This window comes from Entelurus aequoreus, linkage group LG11, assembly GCF_033978785.1.
Source record: "Entelurus aequoreus isolate RoL-2023_Sb linkage group LG11, RoL_Eaeq_v1.1, whole genome shotgun sequence".
NCBI lineage: Eukaryota > Metazoa > Chordata > Actinopteri > Syngnathiformes > Syngnathidae > Entelurus > Entelurus aequoreus.
The window spans coordinates 67,414,982-67,436,783 of NC_084741.1; the positions used below are offsets into that span (position 1 = coordinate 67,414,982).

The 21,802-nt window shown below is 37.7% G+C and overlaps 1 protein-coding gene across 1 annotated transcript in view; it reads right to left on the reverse strand.

The window, feature by feature from the left end:
• Positions 1-21,802, reverse strand: part of LOC133659665 (uncharacterized) — a 124,327-nt gene that overhangs the window by 64,742 nt on the left and 37,783 nt on the right. The window contains exon 6 of the mRNA XM_062062248.1: positions 7,137-7,385. Within this exon, the coding sequence (XP_061918232.1) occupies positions 7,137-7,385 (249 nt within the window). The remainder of the gene's footprint in view (positions 1-7,136; positions 7,386-21,802) is intronic.

Genomic DNA, 21,802 nt, shown 5'->3' on the forward strand with positions numbered 1-21,802 from the left:
AAAACTCAAGGTACTACAAAAAACGGAAAACAAGGCGAAGGCACAACGCGCTGATCGCACTTGGAGCTAAACTAACACTTAGCATAAACTTTAACAAGGAAAACTTACTAGCTGTGACATGAACAAACAAAAACGTACGTATACGAGGCACGAAGCGAACACTTGGCATAAACTTGGAATCAGACATGAACCGAACAATGACGCCAGGCCGACTGACTGGCAAAGGCAGGTTTAAATAGTGTCTCTTGATTAGAGCCGGGTGAGCGTCCCGAACACCAGCGGCAGGTGAAAATCATACGCAACCATGGCAACCAAAACAAACAAGAGTGCACAAAAAACAGGAACTAGTGGAGTTAAACAAACAGAACATAACGAAAACATGATCCGAACCACGGATCATGACATTGGAGCGCTGCTGCCACCTAGCTGGAGGCTTGCGTATTGTTCAAGCATGAATAAAGACATTAACGCTGCACTGAAAGTTGAACACCGGCTTGTCTAAAGTAAACATCTGTCTGCGTTAGAAGAGTCAGGCTGAAGAACATGCTGCCAGAGAGATGATGTATGAAATGAAACCCGTCAAGTGCGTTTGCATTATGGCGACGACATCAGTTTTGTCAAACACAGCCCCTGCGGGTGCTGTCAAATGAAGAAGAGAGCGCCGGCTGTAATTGAGCCTTACGATGAACGAAATCAGACCCTCGGGTCCCCGCAGTTGGACTTTTAGTGCAATTACGGCCCTCAATGCACAATTTACGCGGCGGGACGCTAACTCCGCTCAAGTGACTATCGCCCTTATCCAGGTTTGACAAATTCTGTTTGTAAAAGAAACGAGCCACGGGCGTCACCTTCGCCACCGTGTCACCGCCATTAGCCACCTTCAAAGCCATCAATCATAACGGCCCGTGTGAGCTCTAATTGATTGGCGAGGATGTGCTAATGGAACACGGTGGCGGGCGCTGACCCCGCGGGCTGACCCGCACTGTTCTCCATGCCAGGTTTAACACCTGAATTATGCTAATCGAGTGCAGAGGGAAGTGAGGCATAAATGCATTTTCACTCTCTCTCTCCCCTCATCTTCACACCTTTTCTTTACCTCCATTCACATTTTATCTCATCGCTTCCACCTCAGATGAGATGGTGGTGGGTGGTGCGCGGGTGAGGGGGGGCGGGGTTGGGGGTGCTGTATATCAGTGCAAAGAGGCGGGCACCCTGCAGAAGTTACATCTTGGAGGAGCTTTCTCATTTAAAAAGACTGCATAAACATATAGCTCCCAGGCCCAAGTGATGCGTCGCAATAAACAACACGACATTTCATGTTGAAGTTATATGTTGTTCCGGCTTCTGCAATTATAGTCGTAACATTGTTTGATTTAGCTGGGAGGCACGCTGCATACAACAGAGATTGTCTACGTGAGACCCAGACTCTGCTCCCAGCAACATCTCTTAGCAACGCACGCCGAATGTTTGAAAGTTTTCCAAAAAAGTACGGCCATAACTGCCTTTCCCCTGATAACGATTTACAAAACCCAAAACCCAGTGAAGTTGCCACGTTGTGTGATTCGTAAATAAAAACAGAATACAATATGTTGAAGAGGTTCATTTAGCCTACTGATGTGTATATATAAATGGTTGGGGTCACCCAAACAAAAAGTTTGGGGTCACCCAAACAATTTTGTGGAATAGCCTTCATTTCTAAGAACAAGAATAGACTGTCGAGTTTCAGATGAAAGTTCTCTTTTTCTGGCCATTTTGAGCGTTTAATTGACCCCACAAATGTGATGCTCCAGAAACTCAATCTGCTCAAAGGAAGGTCCGTTTTGTAGCTTCTGTAACGAGCTAAACTGTTTTCAGATGTGTGAACATGATTGCACAAGGGTTTTCTAATCATCAATTAGCCTTCTGAGCCAATGAGCAAACACATTGTACCATTAGAACACTGGAGTGATAGTTGCTGGAAATGGGCCTCTATACACCTATGTAGATATTGCACCAAAAAGCAGACATTTGCAGCTAGAATAGTCATTTACCACATTAGCAATGTATAGAGTGTATTTCTTTAAAGTTAAGACTAGTTGAAAGTTATCTTCATTGAAAAGTACAGTGCTTTTCCTTCAAAAATAAGGACATTTCAATGTGACCCCAAACTTTTGAACGGTAGTGTATATAGGCTAGTAAGGTAAAGTCAAAGATACTGAAATTCCATGAATTTGCAAACAGCTAAAATTATACACAAAGCAAACTATAACCTGCTACCCAAGAATGTACAACAATTCTTCTCAACAAAAAAGGACAAATATAATCTTAGAGAAAAATGTAATTTGTACGCATGTACAACACTTAAGACCCTCAGTAGGGATGTCCGATAATGGCTTTTTGCCGATATCCGATATTCCGATATTGTCCAACTCTTAATTACCAATAATGATATCAACCGATACCGATATCAACCGATACCGATATATACAGTCGTGGAATCAACACATTATTATTTGGACAACCAGGTATGGTGAAGATAAGGTCCTTTTTAAAAATATTAATAAAATAAAATAAAATAAATAAATTAAAAACATTTTCTTGAATACAAAAGAAAGTAAAACAATATAAAAACAGTTACATAGAAACTAGTAATTAATGAAAATGTGTCAAATTAACTGTTAATAATAAATAATAAATCATGTGTGCTTACGGACTGTATCCCTTGCAGACTGTATTGATATATATTGATATATAATGTAGGAACCAGAATATTAATTACAGAAAGAAACAACCCTTTTGTGTGAATGAGTGTAAATGGGGGAGGGAGGTTTTTTGGGTTGGTGTACTAATTGTAAATGTATCTTGTGTTTTTTATGTGGATTTAATAAAAAAAAACAAAAAAAACACGATACCGATAATAAAAAAACGGATACCGATCATTTCCGATGTTACATTTTAAAGCATTTATCGGCCGACAATATCAGCAGGCCGATATTATCGGACATCTCTAACCTTCAGTATATCTGTATGTGGAATTAAATTATGGAATGGATTAAGCAAAGAAAATCAAACAATGTACTAATATGATCCACTTCAAGAAACTCTTCAAACTTAAAGTGTTTACAAACTACAAAGAAGAGGAACCATGATAAACATTCTGAATTTATTTCATCCATTCATTCATACTCAAAATAATCTTACTCATCTCATCATATGAAATATCTTTTACTTCACCAATTATTATTTATTTATCTATTTTTATTGTGATTACTTATGGACTATATTGTGAGAACAGGCAGTGAACAAAAGTTTTAGCAACTGTTATGTAAAAGAAAAGGGGTAGGATTAAATAAGCTCTGCTTGTTCCTACTCCTTTTCGAACATGTTGAAAAGAGAAACTGGAAATTGGGATATATTATGTTGTATGCTTGCATGTTCCAAATAAACTCAAACTCAACTCAAAGTTATACCTGACAAGTTTCGGCTACCGTGCTTACAATTTTTGAACCTTTTCATGTGCCAACACATGATGTAAGTGTCTATATTAGCTATATTAGACTATTATCAAAATGACTATGTGTCGCAGGCTGAGGCAAGTCTCTGACAGAAATGTTGAAATGTCATATTTATTCCACACATTTTTACAACATTGGAAAACATTACTAAAACGGAGGCTTTTCAGAGGGTGTGATAACTCCTGGAAATTACTGGCTTCGAATGGCCAAAGGTTCAAGATGTGTGTGTTCAAGCTGAAGGAAACAGAAACTACAAATAAAATGAGCTCAAATATACCTAAAATACGAGGCATAATGATGCATCATGTACATACAGCTGGCATAAATAGCATGTTAGCATTGATTAGCTTGCAGTCATGCAGTGACCAAATGTGTCTGGTTAGCACTCCAAACAAGTCATTAACATCAACAAAGCTCACCTTTGTGGATTCACGCACAGCGTAAAACGTTTGATGGACAAATAGAGCCAAAGAAGGGAGTGGCATAAAACACGTCTTTCTGTGGCAGCATCAAGGAAAGTTGTACATGTAAACAAACTACGGTGCGTTTAAGGACTTCCGGAATTAGGACAAAATGGTGCGCAACAAATACTCTCATCAGTGAAGCATGTTTAATGTAAACATTTGGATTTCTAACAATTAGGAAGGTTTGTGTCATGTTTGTCCTCCTACAGAAACCATATTAAAACGTTTTTCTTTTCTTTCCTCATCTTTTTCCATCCATCCTATCCATTTTCTACCGCTTGTCCCTTTTGGGGTCGCTGGAGTCTATCTCAGCTGCATTCGGGCGGTAGGCGGGGTACACCCTGAAGAAGTCGCCACCTCATCGTAGTTATCTTTTTCCATTTTCTTACATTTTTGAAAAAGCTCCAGGGAGCCACTAGGGCGGCGCTAAAGAGTCGCATGTGGCTCGAAAGTCGCATGTTGCCAACCCCCGTCCTACCTGCTCGCTGCTTCCGGAGTTTCGTCCGCATCCTGGGAAAAGGATCCGCGCATTAACATGCGACCCCCGCCGTAACACCCCAAATCATATCGGCAACTAGGGTTGTACAGTATACCGGTATTAGTATAGAGTATGAATCATATTCAGTACGATACCGCCTCTGAACAGTACTGGTCCCGCACCCCCGTCATCCTCACGTCCTGACATTGCTGGTTTACGAGCAGAGGAGCATGTTCGGCAGCGCACAATCACGAAGTACTTACAAGCAGACAGTGTGTAGACAGAAAACGGAGAACGGATGCATTTTGGCTTAAAAACTAACGATAAAGGTGAAGTTATAACACTGAAACGCCCACAGGAAGAGGTGCTTTAAGACATGGCTAGCTAGCTAGCGGCTAAAGTCCATCCTCAGTCTGCAGTGTTTTAGCTACTTCTAAATCACTAATCCTCGTCTCCATGGCGACAAATAAAGTAAGTTTCTTACAAGTATCATCCCTGCAGGACGAGGAATAGCTAAACATGCTTCACTACACACCGTAGCTCACCGGCGTCACAATGTAAACAAACGCCATGGGTGGATCTACACCTGACATCCACTGTAATGATACCAAGTACAGGATTACATCTAGTCGATACTACTATAACTACATCCAAATTCTTGAACATCTTTCCATCCATCCATCCATTTTGTACCCCTTGTCCCGTTCGGGGTCGCGGGGGGTGCTGGAGCCAATCTCAGTTGCATTCGGGAGGAAGGCGGGGTACACCCTGGACAAGTCAGCACCTCATCACAGGGCCAACACAGATAGACAGACAACATTCACACCTTTCGTTTTTTTAAATTCAAATTATGTTTATAAACTCAGGAAATATGTCCTTGGGCACATGAGGACTTTGAATATGACCAATGTATGATCCTGTAACGACTTGGTATCGAATCGATACCCACATTTGTGGTATCATCCAAAACTAATGTAAAGTATCAAACAACAGAAGAATAAATGATTATTACATTTTAACAGAAGTCTAGACAGAACATGTTAAAAGAGAAAGTAAGCAGATATTAACAGTAAATGAACAAGTAGATTAATAATTCATTTTCTACCACTTGTCCTTAATCATTTTGTCAAAATAATAGAATGGAAAATGACACAATATGTTACTGCATATGTCAGCAGCTAAATTAGGAGCCTTTGTTTGCTTACCTACTAATAAAAGACAAGTTGTGTAGTATGTTCACTGTTTTATTTAAGGACAAACTTGCAATAAGAAACATATGTTTAATGTACCCTTTCTTAAAATAAAGCCAATAATCCCATTTTTTGCGGTCTTCTTTATTTAGAAAAGTACCGAAAAGTATCGGAATACATTTTGGTACCGGTACCAAAATATTGGTATCAGGACAACACTATCGGCAACCTTAAATTATGATTTGAATCGAATCGTTAAAAGGAATTAATTAGGGATGTCCGATAATGGCTTTTTGCCGATATCTGATATTCCGATATTGTCCAACTCTTTAATTACCGATACCGATATCAACCGATACCGATATCAACCGATATATGCAGTCGTGGAATTAACACATTATTATGCCTAATTTGGACAACCAGGTATGGTGAAGATAAGGTACTTTTTAAAAAAATTAGTAAAATAAGATAAATAAATTAAAAACCTTTTCTTGAATAAAAAAGAAAGTACAACAATATAAAAACAGTTACATAGAAACTAGTAATGAATGAAAATGAGTAAAATTAACTGTTAAAGGTTAGTACTATTAGTGGACCAGCAGCACGCACAATCATGTGTGCTTACGGACTGTATCCCTTGCAGACTGTATTGATATATATTGATATATAATGTAGGAACCAGAATATTGATAACAGAAAGAAACAACCCTTTTGTGTGAATGAGTGTAAATGGGGGAGGGAGGTTTTTTGGGTTGGTGCACTAATTGTAAGTGTATCTTGTGTTTTTTATGTTGATTTAATTAAAAAAAAACAACAACAAAAACGATACCGATAATAAAAAAACGATACCGATAATTTCCGATATTACATTTTAACGCATATATCGGCCGATAATATCGGCAGGCCGATATTATCGGACATCTCTAGAATTAATACACCCATAATTTCAAATAATACTTGTGATTTATATCGTTATCGCAGGAGGCTGCAATATACATCACAATATTGAATTTTAGGCCATATGGCCCATCCCTAAAACGTACCAAGGGCTATACAAACTTTAACCTTTAACTAGCTTTCTTAACATGCCGTAAAAACCCACAATGCTTAACCTCCTCTTTTATTAGCGATGAAGGTCATTACTTTTCTCATAGCTGATACGTGGATATAAGCAGACCGAACCCTGGGATATCTCCTCCGACAATGACTAAATTATTCAAGCTTATTGTGTGTCGTGGAAGAGATCAGGAGGATGTGACAGCTAAATGGATCCCCCCTGGTTCAGATAAGCCCGATGCATCACTTAGACCGCGGAAGGGGAGTCTGGGGGCTCATCGTAATGCACATGGAAGCCAGGCATCTAAAGACGGAGCTTTTATGACTCATAAGGTACAACCCGATTTTTTATTCTTTATTTCTTCACCCCTCATTCCGGATTGGTGCATTTTACGCAGAACACAAATCCAGGCATTTTAAAAATGTGGCAAAACAGGCAAGTTTGCGTGGCTACCTTGTTGCTTGACCACGTGTGTGGCGCTGACCGTCTGGCCATTGGTTAGCTGCAAGGTACAGGTGTAGTTTCCAGCTGTGTCAGGGGTGACGGGTAAGGGGATGCAAGTCTCCACACTTTCAAGGCCGCTGCTCATCATTTCCAGCCCGTAAGTCCTGTTGTGGTGCTCCCACATCACACTTTGGACCTCGGACAGCGCGCTGTAGAGACACTCCAGAACCAGCTCGGAGGCCGAGCGTCTGGTCGTCACTGTGGTAGGGAAGAGGGTTTAAAGAGGATGTGACCATATTGGTAATGGTAGAATATGCTTAACCCTTGTGTGGTGTTCGGGTCTGCGGGACCCGTTTACATTTTTTATTAAAAGAAAAATTATACAATTAATTAATTTTTCAAACTGAGACTCACTGACTTAGGCTCATTTTCTGTGAAGAACATATATCAGAATACATATTTAATGACCACACACCATACACCCCCCCTACACATTTCTATTACATATAAGATGTCCGGGTTCACTGGACCCGGGGCTAATAGAAGTGTGGAAATTGATGTTCTGTGTACCACACACACACACACACACACACACACACACACACACACACACACACACACACACACACACACACACACACACACACACACACACACACACACACACACACAGCAGGCCTAGACAGGAGGAGGACAGAGTGTAGGTACACAGAACATCAGAGGGTCAAATGTGCGACAAAATGAGAGCAGACAGTGTCGACAGACAATGTTGCAACCTTGTGTGGGAACCGCAGGTGCAGAAACCCAAAAGAAGAATCCCTGTGGGATGCAGAAACTGGCAGAGAAATTTTCCGTGCAACGCTCATATTGTTGTTCCTCAGCCAGCGTTTGTGGGTCTGATGGACCCGTTGCATTTTGTGGCTTTTAATGCCTCACAATCAAAGACTTTTATGTTAAAATACCGAACAGATGTTTATTGGGATAAGGTAAGGTTTGTCCAACTGATTAATCAAAATTCAAATTGATCTGAATTTAAAAAAATGAATAGAGCCAAATGAGGTGGTTCGGGCATCTGGTCAGGATGCCACCCGAACGCCTCCCTAGGGAGGTGTTAAGGGCACGTCTGACCAGTAGGAGGCCACGGGGAAGACCCAGGACACGTTGGGTAGACTATGTCTCCCGGCTGGCCTGGGAACGCCTCGGGATCCCCCGGGAAGAGCTGGACGAATTAGCTGGGGAGAGGAAAGTCTGGGCTTCTCTGCTTAGGCTGCTGCCCCCGCGACCCGACCTCGGATAAGCGGAAGAAGATGGATGGATGGAAATATCATTTGACAGCATTGATATAAATGTGTACCAGCAATTGCCTCACATTATTTCACCATTGCCTATGCACTCGATTATTATCTTTTTTCATGTACAAACTAAAATTATCTTTACTAACATATGTTTGTAATACACTATATAATAATGTAATATTTGGCATGATTAGATAATAACATTTAGAAGATACACATTTTTTTCTGTCAAAATTTAAATAGTTATTTGCATTTAGTAAAAAAAAAAAAAAAAGAAGTATTTTATTAACACACATTTTTCCCAGGCTTTTGAGGGCCACATACAATGATGTGGAGGGCCATGTCTGGCCCCCAGGCCTTGAGTTTGACACCTGGGATATATATAATCCCACATCGTCTCTGTGTTTCAGCAATTATGGATAATTTGTTCACATCTTGAAAAAATATTTTAGAAAAATGTAATTAATGCGAAATATTTTGAAAATAATATTATAAATAGACAAATACAAATAATAAAAGCTGTAGTGAGGAAGGAATATATATAAAAAAGTAAAAATAAAAAACTAAAAGAATAAAACAAATGAAATATTACACAAGTTAATAATACGAATAAAAACGATAAAAACTTAATATTAGACAAATAAAGAAATTAATTATACAAATAAAGGCAAATAATACAAATGTAATGTTAGACAAACGAATGGTCATACAAATGAAGACAAAGAATAAAAGCTGCAGGGAGGAAGCAATGTTTTAAAGAAATTTTTTAAATGAAAAACCGAAAGAATACAAAAAGTAAATATTACACAAATTATACAAATAAAGACAAATAATGAAAATGTAGTATTAAACAAATTAAATGATAATACAAATAAAGACAAATACAAATTAAATATTAGACAGATTAATTAATGATACAAATAAAGACAAATAATACAAATTAAATATTAGACAATTTAATTAATAATGCAAATAAAGATAAATACAAATTAAATATTAGACAAATTAATTAACAAATTAATTATACAAATAAAGACACATTTTTCAAATGTAATGTTAGACTGTGATGTGTAGCGGGGCACCAAATGTTCTCATCACTAGTTTGGGGATTAGTGGATGGACCGGATGTGACCAGATATAAGGAGACACACTTTCGGGGTAAAAGGGTTGTTGTTGTTGTTGTTGCAAGAGATAATAAAGATAATATAATCACCGGCTCAGAACTACTGCTCTCTCGCCTCATTATCTCGACAACCACAAGACAAACAAATTATTATTCAAATGAAGACAAAGAATAAAAGCTGCAGTGAGGAAGGAATATTAAAAAAAATAATAATGAAAAATGAAAAACCGAAAGAATAAATAAAAATAAATATTACACAAATTAATTTTACAAATGAAGACAAACAATAACAATTAAATATTAAACAAATTAATAATAATGTAAATAAAAACAAATGATAAAAATAAATACTGTACAAATTATTTATACAAATAGAGACAAATAATACATTAAATATTAGACATTAATTACCTAATTTGTTATACAAATAGACAAATATTACACATTTAATGTTAGACAAACAAATTTGTTGTACAAATACCATTTAAATAATAGACTAATTAATTAATTATACAAATAAATAATAAATATAAAGATGTTGAAAAAGAATGAAGCTAAATCAGAAGATAGGGCTATCATAGCAAAGGCAATGGTTTTGTATGTGTTCAATCTTACCTTTTCTTTAAGTGTCAGTATGGCTACTGAAAAAAAAAAAAAAAAACTTAAATAACAGTTTATAAATTGATGAAAGAACGAAAATGTTTTTAAAAACTGTAAAAAAACAAAAAATTAAAAAGCAAAAAAAAATTTAACATAAGAAATGAATACAAATAAAAACAAGTAACACTTAAATAAATAAATTAAAAATGTATTAATAAAAAATTAATTGAAAATTTAAAAAAAACTACTTAAATAACAGTTTATAAATTGATGGAAGAAGGAAAATGTTTTTAAAAAATGTACAAAAACAAAAAATTAAAAAGCAGAAAACATTAAACATAAAAAATGAATACAAATAAAAAGAAGTAACACTTAAATGAAGAAATAAAAAAGGAAATTAATAAAAAATATAAACTAAAGGAAAACGTTTTGAACATAAAGAGAGCCCTCTAGACATGAAATAACATTATTTAGTCACCGTCACACTCCTTTAATCCAATCTAGTAATGCTGCCTGAGGCTGAGCCAATCAGCGGTCACGATATTGAACAGCGCACTCTGATTGTTTTGATCTCATCTAGAGGCCAATACTTCCGTAGTATCATTATTTTTAGTTTATTGAGCAATTTGCAAGCTTGAAAATGCTTATTTTAAGCCAAATATACATACAATCAGTGATAGGGTGAAATCGCAAACTTGGAAGCCCGATGTGACGAGAGAGGACTGTATCATCCGACAAAGGAGCAAGAGGCAGGATGAGAAAGTGACTTAATGCTTGGCGTGGCTGAAGAAAGGTCGAGGACAGATATGGAGTAATGGCCTTTAAGGGGACATGCGGCAATGTGGGGGAAAAAAAGCACAATACAGGCAGAGGTCAAAATAATATATATTCATTAAAGTGATTTGCTGCTAATGTATTGCTTGACTGTGACTGATGCTTATTGTCTCATCAAAGCCAAATGAGAATCCATCTGGGCGTAATCGAGCTCCGCAGGGCCCCCTCCCCCTCCCACACTCCTGCATAAAAACGCACACATTTCAGCCTTGATTAGAGTGATCAGCGTGGGCCACCTCCAGCCTCCGTGGGAGGGCAGCAGGTATAATCATACATAATGATACTCATAATGAGGTGGGGTAAAAATATATGCCACGCATGATTGCTGTGTGGGTGCACGCACATGTACCAGGTTGTGCCAGACAGTGACGGATCGGCTACTCATGTCTCGGCACCTGTGATGGATGCCATAGGGACTCGATTAGTAAACTTTTGCAAGGCCGCCATGACAGGGATGTATGTCATAGCTTTTTGTTTTGTGTATGCGTGCGGAGGAAACCTTTTTTTCCCCCTGTGTGTTTGGAAAGCGTGAAATGTTGCCAAGGGTTATTTTTTTACAGTTTTTATGACCATCAACAGTTGTTTGTTTTTAAATCTATGGGCCTTTTTGTTATGTTTAGACCAGGGGTCACCAACCTTTTTGAAAGCAAGAGCTACTTCTTGGGTACTGATTAATGCGAAGGGCTACCAGTTTGATACACACTTAAATAAATTGCCAGAAATAGCAAATTTGCTCAATTTACCTTTAACTGTATGTTATTATTAATAATTAATGATATTTACACTTAATTGAATGGTTTAAAAGAGGAGAAAACACGAAAAAAAATGACAATTAAATTTTGAAACATAGTTTATCTTCAATTTCGACTCTTTAAAATTCAACTGAAAAAAAGAAGAGAAAAACTAGCTAATTCGAATCTTTTTGAAAAAATTTAAAAAAGAATTTATGGAACATCATTAGTAATTTTCCCTGATTAAGATTAATTTTAGAATTTTGATGACATGTTTTAAGATTTAAATTTGATTCTACAGATTTTCTAGATTTGCCAGAATAATTTTTTTGTATTTTAATCATAATAAGTTTGAAGAAATATTTCACAAATATTCTTCGTCGAAAAAACAGAAGCTAAAATGAAAAATTAAATTAAAATGTATTTATTAATCTTTACAATAAAAAAATTTTTTTTTTACTTGAACATTGATTTAAATTGTCATGAAAGTAGAGGAAGGAATTTAAAAGGTAAAAAGGTATATGCGTTTAAAAATCCTAAAATCATTTTTAAGGTTGTATTTTTTCTCTAAAATTGTCTTTCTGAAAGTTATAAGAAGCAAAGCAAAAAAATTTATGAATTTATTTAAACAAGTGAAGACCAAGTCTTTAAAATATTTTCTTGGATTTTCAAATTCTATTTGAGTTTTGTCTCTCTTAGAATTAAAAATGTCGGGCAAAGCGAGACCAGCTTGCTAGTAAATAAATACAATTTAAAAAATAGAGGCAGCTCACTGGTAAGTGCTGCTATTTGAGCTATTTTTAGAACAGGCCAGCGGGCTACTCATCTGGTCCTTACGGGCTACCTGGTGCCCGCGGGCACCGCGTTGGTGACACCTGGTTTAGACAATGCAATATGTTTAAACATCAGATAAACATATACATTATTTTTCCTGCCTTAAAGTGGAACCTCCAAAGTAGACACTCCCAAGTTGTTCTATTGCAGAAGTGTCAAACTCATTTTAGCTGAGGGGCCGCATGGAGGTAAAACTGTGCACACGCGGGCCGGACTATTAAAACCATGGCATCAAAACTAAAAAATAAGGGTTGGAATTGGGGGTTAAATCACCAAAAATTATTCCTGGGCGCGGCCACCGCTGCTGCCCACTGCTCCCCTCACCTCCCAGGGGGTGAGCAAGGGGATGGGTCAAATGCAGAGGACATATTTCACCACACCTAGTGTGTGTGTGACAATCATTGGTACTTTAACTTTAAAATAAAGACAACTTCAGATTGTTTTTCTTTGTCTTACTTTAACCGAAAATAGAACAAACACGTTCTGAAAATATTACAAAAAAAATATAGAGGAAAAAATACCCAGCAGCTGTAAAGTTTAGATCAGTGGTTTTTAACCTGGGTTCGATCGAACCCTAGGCGTTCGGTGAGTCGGGCTCAGGGGTTCGGCGGAGGTCAAGACACACCCGACTCATCGTGTAAATACAAACTTCTCCCTATCGGCGTATTACGGATACGGCAACAGCAGAAGTCACACTGATTTGCAGGTGTGTAATGTGTTGTGAGTTTATGCACTGTGTTGGTTTTGTTGTTTGAACAAGGTGATGTTCATGCACGGTTCATTTTGTGCACCAGTAAAAAAACATGGTAACACTTTAGTATGGGGAACATATTCACCATTAATTAGTTGCTTATTAACATGCAAATTAGTAACATATTGGCTCTTAACTAGTCATTAAGTACTTATCAATGCCTTATTCGGCATGGCCTTATTATAACCCTAACCCTTTAACTCTGGCCCTAATCCTCTAACCCTAACCCTAACCAAATAACTCTAAATTAAGTCTTTGTTACTTAGAAAATTAGACTTAGACTTAGACTTCCTTTTTATTGTCATTCCAATTTGAACTTTACAGTACAGATAAGAACGACATTTTATTACATAAGCTCAGTAGTGCAGGATAAAAAAGCAATAAGGTGCATATATAAATAAATAAATAGGTTACTGTACAGATAAATATATTGCACTTTTTCCACATGCATCCACGTTTATGTATGTAATATTTTCTTTTTTATTCCAGCGAGTTAATCCATTTTGGGGAGAGTTGAGGGGATAATTATGATGCGTTCAAGAGTCTTACGGCCTGAGGGAAGAAGTTGTTACAGAACCCTATGTTCCCCTAGTGTCCAAAAAGTCTTTGTTACTTAGAATATGTTCCCCATACTAAAGTGTTTGTCATGTGGGGAGGGTCGCAGCTGGCTGCGGGGTTGTTCTTCCAATGCAAAAATGGCTCCGGACGACAGCGTGAAGGTGAGCTTGGATTTATCAAACATAAATCATTCAAACTTTCACAAACGCAAACAATAAACAAAAAAGGCAAGCGTGCCTAAAACACAAAAGAAGCTGCTAGTTAGCAGAAGCTAGGACATGGACTATGAAAACTTACTTGGTCAACAAGGGACATGAACCGGTGTGACAAAGACAATGAACGCAGAACGAGTGAACAGAAAGAAAGACTTAAATAACCCAGACATGATTAACAACAGGTGCGTGACTCAAAACGTGAAACAGGTGCGTGACATGACAGGTGAAAACTAATGGGTGACCATGGAAACCAAACAAAACAAGGAAGTGCAACCAGGAACTAAAGAGAGTCCAAAAACCAAGCAAAACATGGACAAACAAAAACATGATTAACACATGACGGTGTTACCAAAAACATATAACTTTGTCTTAAATTTAAAAAAAAAACAACATCTTATTTTTCACTAAAGAAGGGTTGGGTGAATGCGCATATGAAACTGGTGAGGTTCGGTACCGCCAACAAGGTTAAGAACCACTGGTTTAGATCCATGAAGGAAAGAAGAAAGTGAATGAATGTTTATAACTGATACATTTACATATGCATAAAAATGTGTTTTCTTTTGTATTATTTTTTTAATGAATGAAGTAACGTTTATGACAACCTTTTTCCAAAACACAATATAGAATGTGAGATACAACAGGATAATGCACACATGTATCATTTGTTTTCAAAACGCATACAAAAAAGTGGAACCCCAAAAATGTACTGTGGGACCTCATTTTTATGACTTGACGGGGTCCCTGGGACCCCATTTTGAAAATTCCTAGCGCCAACACTGACGGGAGTATTGGTGCGTGCAAAACAGGAGCAGTTTTGTGGTGGAATTTCTGACCTTTGAACTATATTTCGTGTCTATCAAGAATGTCTGCTCGTTTCATTTCTTTTCTATTCTAAACCAGTGAAGGACCAGATTTAGGCCAAAGTTGAATATGGAGTCGGGCCGACCATTCTACAAAATGTTTTGATTGTTTAAGCATGACTAAGGGATTCAAGGATGTTGCAAAACAAACATGTCGATAACAACGGGACCTTGAGGCATGGGGAAAACAGATAAAATGGCCAAGTGACAAGGGGAGAGAAGAGATTGCTTGATTCTTGTGTCCTCCGGAGGACGTTTGTTTGTCTGCATGGGCAGCTCAATCCAACTTTGCACTTTTGACTATGGGTAAATAAACTTTTTGTACTAAACTCACGTTTGTTGCTGTTTAAGCTTCGGACAATCCACTACAGTTTCTAATACTAATCAAATATCATCTCGGGGGCCCTAGATAATTCATTCGGGCCTTGACTTTGACACATAGGTTTTAATTCACAGGTGTCAAACTCCAGGCCAGATCTGGCCCGTCACATCATTTCATGTGGCCCACAAAAGCCTTGTGTCTCAATAAAATGCTTCATTTTTATTTTTTTTTACTAATTTTGACAGAAAAGAAAAATCCATATCTTTTAAACTGTAGTAATATCTAATCATGCCAAATATGTGTTTGTTTTATTTCATTCATTTAAGGTCAAACAAAAACAATCAACATAACATTTAAAATAAATAATGAATTAAAAGGAGCTGAAAGAAACAAAACTTATAATATCGGTCGCTATACAGTTACATTTGTTGTTGGGGTTAAATATTATATTATGACATACTGTATTACAAAATATGTTTGTACAGGTAAAAAACAAAGAGTTAAATATCTCCTTGTCATCTTTACTTATGATTTCAAAGCCAATTATCCATCAATTTGCACATAAAAATATCTAATATTCAAATGCATCGGCAATTGTGAAATAATATGACTAGGGATGTCCGATAATGGCTTTTTGCCGATATCCGATATTCCGATATTGTCCAACTCTTTAATTACCGATACCGATATCAACCGACACCGATATCAACCGATATATGCAGTCGTGGAATTAACACATTATTATGCCTAATTTGGACAACCAGGTACGGTGAAGATAAGGTACTTTTTAAAAAAATAAATAAAATAAGATAACTAAATTAAAAACATTTTCTTGAATAAAAAAGAAAGTAAAACAATATAAAAACGGTTACATAGAAACTAGTAATTAATGAAAATGAGTAAAATTAACTGTTAAAGGTTAGTACTATTAGTGGACCAGCAGCACGCACAATCATGTGTGCTTACGGACTGTATCCCTTGCAGACTGTATTGATATATATTGATATATAATGTAGGAACCAGAATATTAATAACAGAAAGAAATGGGGGGAGGTGCACTAATTGTAAGTGTATCTTGTGTTTTTTATGTTGATTTAATAAAAAATAAAAACCCAAAAAAACCCGATACAGATAATAAAAAAAACGATACCGATAATTTCGGATATTACATTTTAGCGCATTTATCGGCCGATAATATCGGCAGGCCGATATTATCGGACATCCCTAAATATGACGACATATGCTGTCCAATGATATTTTTTTAAAAGTCAGATGCATCACCCACTTTTGATTATTCATGATTAATCACAGGATATTACGAGCATGCAAAAATACATTTAAAAGCCGGCCCTCTGAAGGCAGCCATTACTGCGACGTGGCCCTCAATGAAAACGAGTTTAACACCCCTGTTCTAATTAAACAAAAAAATAATACTCAATTTGGTGATTTTTACCTAAAACCCTATTAATGAATGTTTCAAATCAGCATACCTATCTGTCACACAAGTGTCAAAAAATCAGTTAACTGCTGTTAGAACTATGTTCCTGGGTAACACCAGGTGCACACCAGTGGCCCCTGTTCCACAGTTTGAGAATCAGTGTTGGAGCACACAATACCTGTATTTATGTTAGCGTCTAAACCAGGGCTGGGCAAATATTTTAACTCGGGGGCCACATTGAGAGAAAAAAATGTGTCTGGGGGGGGGGGGGGGGGGGGGGGGCAATGTGTATGTGTGTATAAATGATATATACACATTTAGCTGTACAGTATGTGTGTGTTTGGGTCCCTTTTTTTCAGGAACACTAATACTGAAAGTCAAAATGTCTGATAGAGTTCTAAAAAAGTTATGACAGACCGCCTCAAAAAAACGGAATGGAATTTTACAGTTTTTTTTATTGAATTGGACACTCAAAATGTACACTAAAATAAAGAAAGTGGGATTTACAATATTAACTATGAACAATAAAACACTGAATATTAACAACGTGTGAACATCGCTCCTCTTTTACTTCTCAGACCAGCTCGTCCATTAGTTGTGTATGTTTTACAATCAAGCAAAACATAACAAAAATGTAAAAAAATATATATATATATGAATGCAAAGTGTAATAAACACCTACAATATGATATATTCCATCTAGGGATGTCCGATAATGGCTTTTTGCCGATATCCGATATTCCGATATTGTCCAACTCTTTAATTACAGATACCGATATCAACCGATACCGATATCAACCGATACCGATATCAACCGATATATACACACATTATTATGTCTAATTTAGACAACCAGGTATGGTGATGATAAGGTACTTTTTAAAAAATGTTTTAAAATAAAATAAGATAAATAAATTAAAAACATTTTCTTGAATAAAAAAGAAAGTAAAACAATATAAAAACAGTTACATAGAAACTAGTAATTAATGAAAATGAGTAACATTAACTGTTAAAGGTTAGTACTATTAGTGGACCAGCAGCACGCACAATCATGTGTGCTTACGGACTGTATCCCTTGCAGACTGTATTGATATATATTGATATATAATGTAGGAACCAGAATATTAATAACAGAAAGAAACAACCCTTTTGTGTGAATGAGGAGGGAGGTTTTTTGGGTTGGTGCATTAATTGTAAGTGTATCTTGTGTTTTTTATGTTGATTTAATTAAAAAAAACAACAACAAAAAACGATACCGATAATAAAAAAAACGATACAGATAATTTCCGATATTACATTTTAACGCATTTATCGGCCGATGATATCGGCAGGCCGATATTATCGGACATCCCTAATACCATCCATCCATTTTCTACCGCTTGTCCCTTTTTGGGGTGGCGGGGGGTGCAGGAGCCTATCTCAGCTGCATTCGGGCGGAAGGTGGGGTACACCCTGGACAAGTCGCCACCTCATCACAGGGCCAACACGGATAGACAGACAACATTCACACTCACATTCACACAGTAGGGCCAATTTAGTGTTGCCAATCAACCTATCCCCAGGTGCATGTCTTTGGAGGTGGGAGGAAGCCGGAGTACCCGGAGAGAACCCACGCAGTCACGGGGAGAACATGCAAACTCCATGTCAGAATAATTGTATCTAAGTTATCACAAAACTTTGTGTTTCAGTGAGTTGCCGGCGAGCAGACAAAAGCTGTCTTTGATCTTACCAATCAAAAGGCTTGTAAAACTCCACTGTGTAGGATGGGAAGCGACACGAAGGTGTCAGTTTCTTTGGTGTATTGTAATCCACAGGAAGATTTTGTCTTGACCCGAGATCTACAAAGCGGAGAGGAAGCAGGACCTGACCCCCCTCTAGGCACTTTTTCTTTGAACTGTTTTGTAACCAAAGGCGACGGCTGTTTACGACCCCCCTTCCTTTAGAAACAGCTGTTGCCATGTAATCACAGAAAGTCCAAATAAAAGAGGATGCGTACAATCTTTCGTCAGAGCGTAATGGAAGACTGTACAGAGAGTACAGCCCAGGTGTTTCTCCTCAATGAGCTAAATTGAATTCTACCTCTGTTTAATTCCTTGCTTCTTGTCTGTTTAATAGATGTCATCAGTGTTTGAACCTGACACTCCACACAGAAAGATCCCGAGCCCGGGATTGAACTCAGGACTACTCAGGACCTTCGTATTGTGAGGCACATGCACTAACCCATTGTTCCACCGTGCTGCCCAATATGATCTATTATCACGTAAAAATGTGCTTCCGTATCTGTTCCTGACACACACGTTTCGGGCTGGCTGCTCTGAAAACAAACCCCGCCCACTCTGCTTTGTTCCTCGTCTGAGCTGCTGTGACGAAGATTACCGTAATAACTCGTAGAACACCCAAAAGCGCAGATTTCAACCATTGAAATACTTTCTATAGTTGAAAAACTGCACTGCACATCATAATGGCGGCGATAGTTTTGATGTTAAAGGTCTAAAAAACATTATGTAGAACGTCCGGCAGGCCGGATTGAACATCTTATCGAGCCCCGTGTCGCCCGCGGGTCGTATTTTGCCCAGGTCTGGTCTAAACGGTAAAAATCCATGTGGAATTGGAAGGAATTGCATTGCTTGTAATCATTTTAATCTTCATTTTTAAAAACTCAAGCATAAACTTGACCTGACCTAACCAATGACTGCTACCTGCTTTGTATTCATGGAATATTTCTACATTTGTCATCGTGTATATTCTTATGTACCTCGACTTAAGTTACCTATATGCGTAGCAATGTTTAACACATTTAAAAAACACTTTAAAGGCCTACTGAAATGAAATGTTTTTATTTAAACGGGGATAGCAGATCCATTCTATGTGTCATACTTGATCATTTCGCGATATTGCCATATTTTTGCTGAAAGGATTTAGTAGAGAACAACGACGATAAAGAACGCAACTTTTGGTATCTGATAAAAAAAAGCCTTGCCCTTACCGGAAGTAGCGTGACGTAGTCAATTGAACACCTCCTCACATTTTCTTATTGTTTTCAATGCAGCTAGAGCGATTCGGACAGAGAAAGCGACGATTACCCCATTAATTTGAGCGAGGATGAACTATTTGTGGATGAGGAACGTTAGAGTGAATGACTAGAATGCAGTGCAAGACATATCTTTTTTCTCTCTGACCGTAACTTAGGTACAACCTGGCTCATTGGATTCCACACTCTCTCCTTTTTCCATTGTGGATCACGGATTTGTATTTTAAACCACCTCGGATACTATATCCTCTTGAAAATGAGAGTCGAGAACGCGAAATGGACATTCACAGTGACTTTTATCTCCACGACAATACATCGACGAAACACTTTAGCTACTGAGCTAACGTGATAGCATCGTGCTTAACTGCAGATAGAAACAAAATGAATAAACCCCTGACTGGAAGGATAGACAGAAGATCAACAATACTATTAAACCATGTACATGTAACTACACGGTTAATGCTTTCCAGCCAAGGCGAAGGTTACCAATGTTGTTGCTAACGACGCCATTGAAGCTAACTTAGCAACTGTACCTCACAGAGCTATGCTAAAAACATTAGCTATCCACCTACGCCAGCCAGCCCTCGTCTGCTCACCAACACCCGTGCTCACCTGCGTTCCAGCGATCGACGGTGCGACGAAGGACTTCACCCGATCATAGATGCGGTCGGCGAGACGGAGGAAGTTAAGGTGAGTTCGGCGGCTAACGCGTCTGCTATCCATCTCTGTCTTCCTAAAAAAATTTTTTTTTTTTAATTTTTTTTTTTTTTTTTACATAAATAAATACAACCATATGTGCTTACGGACTGTATCCCTGCAGGCTGTATTGATCTATATTGATAAAGAATGTATATATTGTGTTTTTTATGTTGAATTCATTAAAAAATTTATGAATTCAACATAAACAACACAATATATACTTTATATATATATATATTTTTTAAATTCTTGTGCGGCCCGGTACCAATTGGCCCGGTGGTTGGGGACCACTGGTTTATAGGGTTAGGCGCAATAAGTGTTCAATTTCAGCCCCAACCCTTTCGGTCTGCATCATTTTCTTTTTCAATCTACGAATGTACAACTGTTTGTTTATTTTGTTGACCATTGACCGAAAAAGAAGAAGAATAAATAATAATAATAAAATAATAAACAATTGTACTGTCCCTGTCAAATAAACAAATAAAGAAATAAGAAAAAAATATTAGTTTTCAATTTCCTTCCATGGAAGACTCATGTAGTGTAAAAAAAACCCAAAAACATTTGAATTAATTTCAGTGAGATAATTAGCAAGCCAGCGTGGGGAAGTGTTTGTCTCAGTTCAGCATAAAATTAAACAACACAACAAACAACCACGGCCACCTGAGGAGCTCGTCATGAAAAATTCAAGATCTCGTCTCACCATCGCGTTGAAACACAGCAACTTTCCAAAAGGAATTTTCATTTTTCCCTTTCTTGGCGCCTACTCCTATTAGGTGCAGCGCCTCCGCCAGAGTCACAATAGAGGTTGCCAGGCAACAGCTGAAATTGCTGCAAAGGTTTAAAGCAGCAATATTCATCTGACCTTAAAATAACTGCTTGAGTTTGATGGTTGCTCTGTTTCACAATCATGTCTGGACTCTTTGTTGTTTTGGGTTGGGCCAGGGGCTTCCAAAGTGTTTTTTTTATTGGAAACACATTGTAAAACTACAATTAGATGGAACAATTGAACAATATACAAATGAGTAGTAAATCACAAACAAATGCGTACCAACCTGGGTGGCAGGAGCGGACCACGGGTGAGCAGCAAAACCTTACAGATACGGTAGACGCAGCATGAAGATACAAAGAACGCGGGTCAAGAGGCACATAACCCATCCTGATTTGCAACCAGGAACAGGTGCGTCCTGGTTGCCAATCAGGAACAGGTGAGGAAGCCAGCGCCCGGACAGGAAAAAATAGAGGCAAAAGGAGGCAAACCAGAAATGGAAATAAAAATAAGAGCGCTCCACAGGAAATAAACTATCCATCCATCCATCCATCTTCTTCCGCTTATCCGAGGTCGAGTCGCGAGGGCAGCAGCCTAAGCAGGAAAGTCCAGAATTTC